Source organism: Carlito syrichta, unplaced genomic scaffold (genome assembly GCF_000164805.1).
Source record: "Carlito syrichta isolate Samal-C Ts95f unplaced genomic scaffold, Tarsius_syrichta-2.0.1 Scaffold314844, whole genome shotgun sequence".
In the NCBI taxonomy this organism is placed as follows: domain Eukaryota; kingdom Metazoa; phylum Chordata; class Mammalia; order Primates; family Tarsiidae; genus Carlito; species Carlito syrichta.
This window is the reverse complement of record NW_007258940.1, coordinates 141,362-154,362: the sequence shown is the minus strand read 5'-3', so window position 1 is coordinate 154,362 and position 13,001 is coordinate 141,362. Positions and strand designations below refer to the sequence as shown.

Here is a 13,001-nt window from a genome sequence, read left to right as displayed (position 1 = left end):
CTGGGAGGGCGGGGGCGGAAGGATTCCCGGGGCCCAGCAGGTCGAGGCTGCGGTGGCCGGGAGCGGCCACTGCACTCCAGTCTGGGCCACAGAGTGAGACTCCAACTCAAAACAAAAACAAAAACAAAAAAAACTCTACAAGGTAATATTTTGTTCTCAGGCCAAATATAAAACTTCTGAACTGCTTACAAGAAAAACTACCTAGAAGTCTGGATTGCAAGTACATACATGAGGGAGTTTTATTTGTTTGTCTAAAGCAAACAAATACATAATCCTCCATGAATATTTGTTAAATGAATTGTTTTCTCTATTTTGGCCTCAACTACTAATGCTTCATGCTTAGTCAGCAACTGTATGGAACAGCAAGGGAAAAAGTAGTGATGCTGATTCAATGCTTTTGGCTATTGATACAGTCTCTCTCTTTTCCACCTACTGGAAAACTGAAGGGAGGCATTCTGGACTATGTGATGGACTAAAGTATGTAACTTCACTTAAAATGGATTTAAAAATGCAAACATGCAAATTAAAGACTTTTCAAATGCAAAAGTAAAAAGAGAAAGTTTTTTTTTTTTTTAAAACATACAGACCATTTTTAAAAAGCTGCTGCTACCCAAAAGCCAAAGTGACATAAGCTACGGCATAGGTCTTGACCAGTTTGTTTTTCCCTTAGAAATTAGGACAAAAGTTATACTTATGTCCCCAGAAAAATGCACACACATGTACATAAAATTCTACATATAAATTCAAGAGTCTAAAAACCCTCTGAAACCATCAACAGGAATCTATGGACCCCAGTAATGAAGCCCTTCTCTTCAATAAGCAGCTTTTCTTGTTGGTACCAGAGCACAGGTTATAATGTACGTAAGGGATATGGTTATTTTTCTCTTATCAACATATGCCCACAGTGAACAGCTTAGGAGTGCCCATGGAAATTCTAATAAAGGCTATGAACTAGGTTCTATATATATGCCTAATTGACTATCAATCTGCAAGCAACTGAGTCAGATTAAATTATTCAAAATTAGTATTCCAGCTAAATCCTTAGAATGGCAAACCTCCCGAATCAGACAAGTCTATACAAAGGAAAGGGAGGTTTTGCAAGAACATGTGATATCCTCAAATGCCACAACAGATCAACCAGTCTTTATTTGACCTTAACATTTAAGGTTTTTAAGTGAAAGCCACCAAGACTGGAGACTTTTTAAAAAAATCAGTAGTGGGAGGGGGACAACAAAAAAGCTGTTGTTGACCTACACATTTCAACACATGCCTTCTGCTCAATATAAAGCACTCAGGACAGAAAACATATATGAAAACCAGTTTTCAGAAAACATTTGATCAAAAGTAGTTACACTTGTATCAGCTGTGTCTCAAGTCCCTTGCTTTTGATATTTGTAACTAAAAAGGAAATAAGAACACAAAGAAATAAGCTATTTGAATTTTAGAATCAAAGTCATTCTTGTAGATATCTGTTTAGCAGAGTAGGCCATGTGTAAGGATGTCACATCAGCTAAGGATGGGACAGGGATGTTTTCTGGTCATTCCAGAGGAGAATCAGTGAGGGTTTCGGAAGCCCTGCTGGGCTGTTCCTCTTGGCATCCACCTCAGTGAAAGGGAAGGCAGTTTGATTTTTAATATCTCACGCATGACTTTTGGGAAAAAGAGGGAAGTGAACCTTCCCTGGCACTCCTTGCTGAGTCAAAAACAGGCAAGGACAAGCTTGGCCTAGAGGAAGGTTCTTGTGCTTTTCTGCCAGCTCTCCCATTAGGAGCTCCACGATTAAATCAGAACTGAGAAAACTTCAAAGGGAAATTTTATAGGACAGTATAATAGATTATTAAATGTTTAACAACAGGAAAACCTTTCTTTTCTTAGAAAAGGTCAACACATAGGAGTTAGTCTGTATATTTACTTTCCCCAGATTTTTTTCTGAATACCATGTTTTACTGTGAGTCAGTATAAGCTTCACATTGTGAATGAATACATTTTTATCTAGATAGTAAAAAAGTATTAATAGCATCCAAGTGAACACTAGTTACTCTTCAATGGAGTCTAGTTTTAACCCTTATTTGAAATGAAAAGGAGCCATCATATATAAGAGAAAGGTTAAGTTGCAGCTGGTAAAAATTAATTTTCTTGAAAATGCCAGTATTGACAGATGCATACTTATGTAGTAAAAAAATATAAAAACATCTCAGAGAGTGAAAGTTCAGAGTAGTAGTTTGCTTATGGAGAAAGGAGGAGGACAAAGTGATGCATAGGTGGGGCTTTAGCTGTAATTATTTTATTTGACAGATTTCAAAAGCAAATATGGTAAAAATGTTAATATCTATTAAATTTACAATGTAGTACATAGTGTCTATTATATCAATTTTTAGGTGTTCTACATGTTTGAAATATTTTATAATCAAATTTTAAAAAACAAATATAAAGACTTGTCCAGCAAGACATTAGAAAGGTAAGTGTCCTCAGCTATGTACTTCTTTCACAGAGCACCTGTGGCCCAATTTCTAAAAATAATCTCCACATGGGGAGAGAGTATGTAAGCCTACTCTATACCTATCTGAAATAAGTTTTATTCATGAGACACAATTCCAGTAGAAAATGTAGGATTTGAGTACACTCCTAGAGTTTGTTTTAAAATGATTTACCTTGAAGCACCAAATTTGGACAATCAGTAAGGGAGTAACCCACCCAGGTTTTATGTGTTTACATGTTCTAAAATACCATTTGGTGTCTACTGTCCTCAAACACACCCAGCTCCTCAAGCTTTCAGGCTGGTCCTCGACCCTGTGCTGACTGAGTACATATTGAACTACCAGTCTTTGCGGTTGCTTCTCAAGGGACAGCAGAGTGGTGGTGCTCTCACAAAGGCATGTCAGGAAGACAGGGAGTGAGGCTGGAGGGGAGTGGGGCTGTAGGTCAGGAACAGATGGAGCCCATAAAATTTTACTTTTAAGATTAAACAAGTGTACTTAATGAATATGTAGCAAATGTAAGGCTCAGAAGTATCATTTTTCTCCAGTAAATGCAAATATCCTCCTTCTGACGTTCCTTTGGGAATGGTTTCTGGGGGTGAGTGTGGGGCACTTTTCATGACACCTCTGCCCACCTGAAAGCACAGAGGCTCCCATTGTTCACATACAGTGACTCGAACTCTCCATTTTCACTTTCTTTTCTGTGATAGCTTATAACAGTTAAGGGAATCCCTACATTAACTTTTAGGTATGTAGTTAACACAGAATATAAATGTTTAAGATATATTTCTTATCTCTTTTCTGTCTTTCTCCTTAATATTCAGGTACATTAACTCTGAGATTCTAGGAAAAATAATGCAGACATCACGTTTATCATCTTGAAAACAATAAATATTTGTTAACAATCAGGAAAAACATATGGTTCTAAAATAATATACTTGGACAAATTCTATGTAATCTATTGGATACAACTTTATAGTAGAAAAGTATGTAAAAGAGTAATAAGGTTAAGGTTGATTCTATGTTGCATCTAGATCACTAGTTCTCTTTTTTTTTTTTTTTGAGTTTGAGTCTCACTCTGTTACCCAGACTGGAGTGCAGTGGCTGCTCCCAGCCACCGCAGCCTCGACCTGCTGGGCTCCGGCGATCCTTCCACCTCAGCCTTCCGAGTAGCTGGAATTACAGGCACGCGCTACCATGCCCCGCTGACTTTTTGATTTACTGTAGAGATGAGATCTCGCCAAGTTGCCCAGGTGGGTCTCAAACCCGCAGGCTCAGGCAATCCACTCACCTCAGTCTCCCAAGGCACGGGATTACAGGCTGAGCCACCAAGCCTGGCTGATCACTGGTTCTCAAACAAGGGTAATTTTACTTCCTGGGAGACATTTGTCAACGTTTGGAGACATTTTTGGTTGTCACAATTGAAAAACTCTAGGTGTATCCACCATCCCTTAGAGCCTTACACAGAGCAGGTGTTTAGTAAACTACTGTAGAAAACACACATACAATTGCAAAGTCTTCCTGATAAGACAGATACTGAGAGCAATCCTTTCATCTGCTTAAACTTTAGAGAGGAAAGGGATTTAAATCCCATTGTAAACTTAAAGGTCACCCTAAGAGGAAAAGACTATTAAAAAGGATATTTGGAGAAAAGCTCTGGGGAAAAAATACCTGGCGCTTGTCTCTTTCTCTCCTCCCGACATCCTTCTGATTAAGAGTTTCTAGGATAAATAAAATCACTTCCTTTAACTGTTAGTAACAGCAGAGCCATTTCAACTTTCAGTGAACAATGACAGGCTAAAGGAACAATGACAGCTTGTAATAGTAAGATTCTCTAAACTCTAAGTTCTTCCTTTTTTACAATTTGATTAAATGCTTAATAAATATATACATAGTGAATAATAATAAAAAATGATTGGGTGAGATAACACAGCTGAGATGAAGCTTAATAATGACTAATCTTCCACATTTACATTTTGACTTATTTTATTATTGGTTGTTTACATACCTATATTTCTCACTGAGTATTAAACTACTTATACAGAAACATTCATTCCACAAGAACATCTAATGCCCTTTAAGCTATCTCGTTTCTAAATTATTTTGTGACTGTGAGGCAGCAACGTGTTTCTGAATAGGTAGAACCTCTACATGAGAAAGATGTATGAAGATAGGGTATAAATGGATATATGAAGTTTTTATTAGCCAATAAATTTACAACAAAGTTAATGCCATGCATTTGTTAGTATCAAAAATTACTACTTGGACACAAAATATTTGAGCCATAAAAGTAAAGAGTTCATGAAAAAAATACCATAAATTATATTTTATGAACATAGTCAGTCTAGAAAAAACTCCCAGTATTTCCCTTAAAGTTACTCTTCAGTTGTTATAATCATTGTCAATGCTGATAACGTGTCTCTCAATTCTCCTTCTCACAAATATACACACACATGAACACACACAATATTTATATATATGACACACATACTTGTGTTAAAAAGTGCTGGATCTGACTCCCCAAAACCAGAGTACCCATTGCCCCCGAGCCTCTCTGTCCTTTGTTATACAGTTATCATTCTCCATGCCTTTTTTTCACCATTGTCTTGCCATGTCCTGTTCCCTTATCTCCCTGCCCCCAGCACTCCAAAGGCACATGTCCTATCTGAGAGGTTCAATGAACAATAGTGTGTGAAGGATAAAGAGTCACTTGTTCTGTGAGAAAGGCTAGTTAATTCCTCTCTCCAAGCCTCAGTTTCTTCCTAGGCATTACACTTTTTACCTACTGGGATTGCTATGAGATTAAAAGACATAATGTATATAAAGAACTTGCCAAATCTCTGGTGTTTAACACATGCTTTTTTTTGTGGCTCCTCATTCCTTAGCCAGTTCCTAAAGGACTTGAGGTCATATAACTATGGTCTGCTTCTGTGGACTAAAGATAACATATCTACCTGCCTAATTACCTTTAATAGAAAAAAAAAATCTTTCATTCTACAATTAGAGCTAAGAGACTTAAAATGCAAATAGGATGGATAGGACCCACACTGGCTGAATATGGAAGGATTTCACTTGAAATGTAAAGAATGACATCACACTATTTTGTCTTGTTTTGGAACAAGGATAAGAAATTAGAAGGGCTTGGGCCTAGTCATGAGATATGAGGAACAGGAAGAAACAAAATGCAAGACTGGCAAAACCACAAATCTCCTTACATCACAATTTTGCTGTGGGCCTATTCTGTTGAGCTTCCAACAAACATAAAAACACAAAACAAAACAACCGAGGCCAAAAGTCTGTTATATCCTTAGGAGCACACATAGTAGTAGGGATGGTTTTGTTCAAGTCTTGAATTACAAAGCAAATAAAAACTTTTATAAATGACTAAATTACACAATTGTTGACTGGCTTATCTGCAAGACTATTATCAATCAGTTGATGAAACACAGTACCATTCTATGAAAAACTCAACTTAACTTAGAGAATGGTATTCTCAATTCAAACAAACAAACAAACAAACAAAAGAACCCAGAGTTGGTACAACCAAACACACCACTAGCGTGTCATGAAGCAGTTTGTTCCAAAAAAACTAGCACATATGTCTACACATACGCTCAGGCAGAGGCCCTAGGGTACTCTCAGGTTCTCTATGGAGCACTTATATACATTTTCTCACTTAATCTCCAACAGACCTTATGAAGTGTATCCTATTAATATTTCTGCATTTTACACACTAGTATACTGAGCTTTAGAAGTGATGCATAAAGCTAATCACAGTCATATAGCTAATAACAGAATCTAGATCTAATTCATGATTTTAAATAATATACTATATATTCCATATATTCAGTCATCTATTTTGCTTTTCATAAAAATCTCCAAAGAGCCAAAATCAAACATCTCTTTCAAAGACTTGTTAATGTCTCAGGAAGAAGACTATTTTTTTATTTTTTTGAGTTAGATTCTCACTCTGTCTCCCAGACTGAAGTGCAGTGGCACGCTCCCAGCCACCGCAGCCTCGACCTGCTGGGCACTGGGACCTTCTAGGCACTGGCGATCCTTCCGCCTCAGCCTTCCAAGTAGCTGGAACTACAGGCGCGCACTACCACACCCGGCTAATTTTTTATTTATTGTAGAGACGAGGTCTCGCCAATTTGTCCAGGCGGGTATTAAGCCACTCACCTCAGCCTCCCAAAGTGCTGGGATTACAGGCTGAGCCACCGAGCCTGGCCGGAAGTAGACAATTTAAAAAACTTTTAAGATGATCAAGAAATAGTAAAAATTTGTTAGCTAATGTTGAAAACATTTCTACTAAGTAGATATGCTAACAAAGTTTTAATAGCTACCATTTTACTGCTAGGAGACAAATTTCTATTTAAAAATTAAAATAATCAAGTGAATACTCCTTTATAGGGGCAAAGGCCAATTGTATTTTTAAAGCAGTTCCTTGGAAATCCTAGGAAATCAAATTTTCCAGAATTCACACAGAAGGATAATACCACTAACTTACTTTGACCTGAGGGTAGGACTTCTTGTTCTTTTCACTAGATGCACCTGGTAGTCCACCATGGGATGGGCCTTCACATACGTAACGGAAACGAAATCCTCTCTGCAAAGACGAACATTGAACCAATCAGTTTGAGAAACAGTTACTAAAAATTATAGTGACAAAGATATAAACAAATTTCAAGATCTTTTGTGTACTACATGAGAAAAGAAAAACATGAAACCATAAAACTGCAAAAGAGGACTCTGTGCGAATGACTTTTCCCATAATCTTATTATGAAAATGATATTAATTCATACTTAAACACTGAGATGTGGCTGAAGAGCCAGGTACCTAAGCCTGTGGAACCTCTCATGCTGTGCTTATGTGGAGAGTAAACTGTTGAAGAGTTTAAGCCTTTGGACTCAACATGCTATGGCTTGTTTGATTCAGAGATTCCTCATATCAAATTGCTGCTGCCAAGCTCTGAACTCTGCCTTATTACAAGAAGGTATGCTTCTTTGACTCTTAGTTAAAGGAAATCCTTTATCTACTCTGATTACACTTGGTTCAGGAGTGTACAGATCATACAGAAGTGTCTTTTAAAATATATTGCAGTGTGTGGAACACATCTTATGCTAGACCCTGCATCTGGTAAGCTTCTTACAACAGCTCAGAGGATAAGATTTTTGAATTTATGATTATTGACATGATCAAGCTCAAGCTTGAATATTAACTGACCTGAAGGAATTCCAGACCAGATAGTTCCCTTAAATACTATCTGACCCTGGAATTTTACAGATGTAGTTAATTAATGAAGAGTTGCTGGAAGCCTTTACTAGCTAAACTACTGTGGGCTGATGAGTGCCTAAATGCCATTATTTTTTTCATCTATAGAAGACCACTTTTCTTCTTTTTTTTTCTGAGTTGGAGTCTCACTCTGTTGTCCAGACTGGAGTGCAGTGGCCGCTCCCGGCAACTGCAGCCTCGACCTGCTGGGCTCCGGCGATCCTTCTGCCTCAGCCTTCCGAGTAGCCAGAATTACAGGCATGCGCTACCATGCCCGGCTTTTTTGATTTATTGTAGAGATGAGGTCTCGCCAAGTTGCCCAGGTAGGTCTCGAACCCGCGGGGTCAGGCAATCCACTCACCTCAGCCTCCCAAGACATGGGATTACAGGTTGAGCCACCGAACCCAGCTCAAGAAGACCACTTTTAAGGTCTACTCCAGTTCTAACTTTTTATGATTTATAAAGCTAACTTAATTATGCATATTTGTATACAAAGAATAAAACATGAATAATCATGCAAATACTTCACCATCATATTAAGGGAGATTTAACTGTATTTCCTAAAATATTCAACGTTATCATGACATCAATCAATCTATGGTAGTGTTAATAGTTTCTAACTGTGCAGTCACTTAGCAGATGGTTTTCTTTTTTCAAATTTACCCTTGGGTGAAAAGAACAATATGTTAACATCTTTAAGGAACACCCTCATCTTTCATTTATTTTTACTGTAGGACTAACTTCATATAAATAACACTAGATCATTTGGCCATCAGGAACTCCCCACACCTACTACTTGCTCTACCTTCCTCTTAAAATTGTGGAACCCTGGCTGACATGAAGGTTTTAATAGCTTTGAGCTCATGGCCCAATGTAAAATCTGTGCCCTCCTCAGACTGTACTACATTTCACTATACTTCATAGTCATAGTCTCGGAATGCTCCAGGTGCCTTGTAATCATTTAAATCTCTAGGAAGCATCTGGAGCTGTCTTTATATTCTCTGAAGACTTCCTGATTTCCAAAGATTGGTCCTAAAACATATTTTCCTGGATGAGTAAGGCCTGAAGTAAATTTCTTTAATCTGGGAAACTTTCTCAATGCACACATGGATCTGCGGTGTGTGATCAACTCATCAAAGTAAGACAGAAAATAGCTCTTACATACAGCTCCTCAGGAGATTCCAAATCTAAATACTAGGGAAGCATTCTGAGGTGAGGTTTTGGGGGTAATCCCGTTGTCTTTCTTTTCACAAAACTGAATTTTTTCAGTTTTGCCTTTTGTAAGCAAAAACTGTTGGGTTATTTTTAACAATTAAATGAAATTTCTAAAACCATAACAAAGTAACACATGTATCTCCAGAACTGGCTAACCTAAAAGGTAAGAAATTACTTGACTGCTAATCAATTTAAAAACAACTTCAGTTTTTAAATGGTATTAGATCATTAACACTGACTAATACATAACAAAACTGGGTATTCTAAAAATTAGTAGTCTATGCATGACTCATCTTTGTCAGAGCTTCAGAAAGTCTGTGGCAAAGAGGTGCTGAGGAAAAAGAACATTTTTCTAACTTAAAAAAATTTAATAAAGCAATCATTTTTAATCACAAAATTCCTTTGTGACTGAAATTCCTTTGGATTTTCAGTGTTGGAAAAATATATACATGTTTATATCTTATTGGAAATAGTATCAAATAGACTATAAGGAAATAGGCAAGTCTTTGTTTTATTTTAAAGGTGTAGGGTATAATTCAAGTTAGACACAAAAGTGGCCATTGCACAGGTGAAGTCTGGGCCTCCCATTGGTCCTCACTTCGCCTGGTTTAGGATCAGGTACCCTTACTGATGCTATGCACACCCCCCAATCCCATGGCAGTGTCCCACTACTGCCAACCCCTTTCTTGTATTATTATCATACATGTTCAGGGGCCACTTCTGAGTGAGAATATGTGATACTCAGTTCTTTGTTTCTGTGATAGATCACTGAGTATGATAAACTCTAAATCTATCCCAGTTGTGGCTAAGTCCATAATTCTGTCCTTCTTTATGGCTGTGTAATATTCCATCGTGTATAACAAAAACAGGCATATCTTAATAGTTTGCTCATAATTTGAAAAACATCCAATAGATAATTTTCTTGGTTGCATAAGAGTATCTAAAGTTCTATGCAAAAAAATATTTAATCTGAGGACGAAAATGTAGAACCCAGGAAGGTACCATGTCTTCAAATGCATCCTCTGAAAACGTTTCTATTCTAAATTTCTGAGGTGAAAGTCTTGCCCATCGACAGTCATTCATCTCAGTAACTCCATTAGCTTAAAATGGGTCATCAACCTCAAAGGGAAGGCTACATCCCTCCAGTCAGAAAGTCTGACAAATACAACCTCTTACTTTCACTGAAGTCAGACATCAGAATAATACTAGTTTGGTAAATAAACCTTGTTTCATTCACATAAGCTTTTATGCATCCACACATAATGAATTCAATTCTGAACTCTGGAACTATATTAACACTTCAGGTAAGTCATAAATGTCAATTTTGCCTTATGACTGCTGAGTTCATGACAAGGAATTGCATTTTAATAATCTTATTGTAATGCTATACTTATGAAAATGGATATTTGAACAGATACTTTGGTATATAGACAAATAAATTTTAGTTGATTTCTGTCTCGTGGATTACCCAGATCTTACAAGCTAGGAAATTTTCCACGGTGCCAGATCAACGGTATGATTCTTCAAGGGATAAAAGTCCACTGGGAGGGTCTTTGAGATAATTGGTGACCTCCTGTGAGAAATCACAGCTACAGAGTTGGACATGGAGGCAAAACAAAAGAAAGCTTCGCTGGCAGCCTGTGAAGTCAGGAAGTGCCATCTGTAATTTAGAGCAATGTTCCAAAGTCCCATGTGGCATTCCTCTCCCCACAACAAAAATGTTCATCTAATTTTAACTTTATAAGATTAGTCTGTTAACTATCAAGGTATTTATATTCTTTAAATGCTGACGAAATCTAATAAATATAAACTGTTATGATTCTGGAAACTACAAAGCAGTGGATTCTTTAAGTTATTGACTTAATAGCATTTGTTAAATGTAACAAAATGCAAAAGTGTTAACACTCACTGAGCTAATACAAAGAACACTTAGGAAAGGCATTGGGTAACAGTAGTTTTTCAAATGTGGTAAGTTCAGCCATTCAGAGTCAGAGATATACTGACTCTGTCCTCGTTCTGTGGGGGAATTCTGTGAGGAACTATACCATTGCTTCTCCTAATGACTGAAATCTCCTATAGGCAGATACTAAAGATTCTCTCTTCTCCTCTTTCATAGCATTGTTCTCATACAATTTCCTGTAAATATCCACAGAGTTGGGACATGGTAAGAAGGCCATTTCAATTTTGATGTAGCCTCTACAGAATCTAGTGCTAAGAGGAAGAGCCTAAGAAGATAAAACTCTCCTCTCCTGACTCCAAAGAGGCTGGCTCTACAGTTAACACCAGAGAAAAGGCAATTCAATAGTTCACTCTAATTCTTTACCTCCCTCTGGTACTTTTATCACATTAGGTGATATGCTTAAAGACAGCACAGAAAAGTCTGCAGCTGTCACAGGAATGGGGAAGGTTTAGAGGTACTACACATTCATGGGCGCAATTGATGAATGTAGCTCAGTGCAGGTGAAAGGCATGTATATGTATTTTGTAATACATGAAAATGAATGAAAATAAGCTGTCTTTCCTGGGAGTGGCTGGTAAACTAAGCTAGTAGAGATAGCAGAATACCAAGGTTCTAGAATTAGCTGGAGTTTTACAGAACGATGAATTGAGGCTCAAGATAGTTTGAAGAATGACTAAGAGAAATGTAAAGTGAATGAATATAGTTGTTACATAATTTGGCAGGTTGTTGGTCTTCCAGATAAGCTACTTCCTTCATAAAATTTATTTACTGTTATTCAGTGCTTGAGATTTTAATATTAGATGCAGGGATCCAATATTTGAAGAAAAAGTCCCACCCCTTTAATCTGCTTACCTGTTTAGGTTGCTCTAATATTTGAAGGTATGGGCCATCTGCTAAAAACAGAAACAACAAACAGAAACCAAAAGAAACTGTGAGCCTTCTCAAATTTGATATAAAAAGCAAAGCAAGTCCAAAACTGAAATTATGTTTTGATACAGAAGTTTCAAATCAATTTTTAGATAAAATTCCACAAGGATACAATTTCTCTCCTCATTTAAAATATTAAATGTATCCTATTTTAACAACACGTTTACAGTTTTAGAGAACCACAATAAACAAATGTTTTTTGAATGGTGATGGCACATTGCCCAGCCCAACAAAAGGCATGATATGATGGCTGACAAGAATAAAAATGGCAACAGTCTTCACAATCTTGTCTTCTAACAAAGCATTTTAAAATGACAAATACTAGTTAAAAGCAGCAACCACTTCCTGGGCACTATGTCATTTTCTTTTGCCTTCACATCATTGAACACTGACTTTCACTCCTCAAAGAGAATGGGTTTAATGTGAAGTAAAAAGAGACTGAGATAGCAACTTGCATGTGTGAAACAAATACTGAGCTCAGGCTACCTGTTTTTCCTTACATGAAATTTTCTGTACCTTTCCTTACCTAAATTCATAAGGACAGTTTGTTCCCCTTCTCTTCCCCCACCCACTTTAATTTGGTCTATCAGACATGGCGAACTTTTCTTATTAATTCACAGTTTTTGGTGTTTATATAAAATTTTTGAATATTGTGCTGTCATGTAAACTCTGTCCTTAAACAACCTATGTATTATATACAATGCTGAAAATAGCTTAATTGAAGATAGGTACATACAAATTAATTGTTGTAAAAACATAAAGAAAACCAGAGGTTTAATGCATGCCCCAACTGACTTGAAACTTCAAAGGAAAATCAGAACCTCTGACAACATAAATACAAATTTGTTCAATATGAAAAAGTCTCTAAACTCCCCAGCTGGTTTTTATGTCAACAGTACAATAACCCATAGCTCTGCAATAAATAAAAACATATGGTGTTTCTCATTTGTTTGAATGTAATTTAAGATGTTTAGTACATAGCCGGGCTCGGTGGCTCAGCCTATAATCCCGTGCCTTTGGGAGGCTGAGGTGAGTGGATTGCCTGAGCCCGCGGGTTCGAGACCCGCCTGGGTAGGCGAGACCTCAGCTCTACAATAAATCAAAAAAATTAGCCGGGCGTGGTAGCACGCACCTGTAATTCCGGCTA

At 37.2% G+C, this 13,001-nt stretch overlaps 1 protein-coding gene across 2 annotated transcripts in view; it reads right to left on the bottom strand.

Moving 5' to 3' along the window:
• Positions 1-13,001, bottom strand: part of NFKB1 (nuclear factor kappa B subunit 1) — a 122,360-nt gene that overhangs the window by 83,307 nt on the left and 26,052 nt on the right. The window contains exons 4-5 of one of the 2 annotated variants that reach the window (XM_008072081.2): positions 11,780-11,820; positions 6,988-7,086 (exon numbers count right to left, since the gene is read on the bottom strand). In XM_008072081.2, the coding sequence (XP_008070272.2) occupies positions 6,988-7,086; positions 11,780-11,820 (140 nt within the window). The remainder of the gene's footprint in view (positions 1-6,987; positions 7,087-11,779; positions 11,821-13,001) is intronic. The other variant, XM_008072082.1, reaches the window with a different exon arrangement.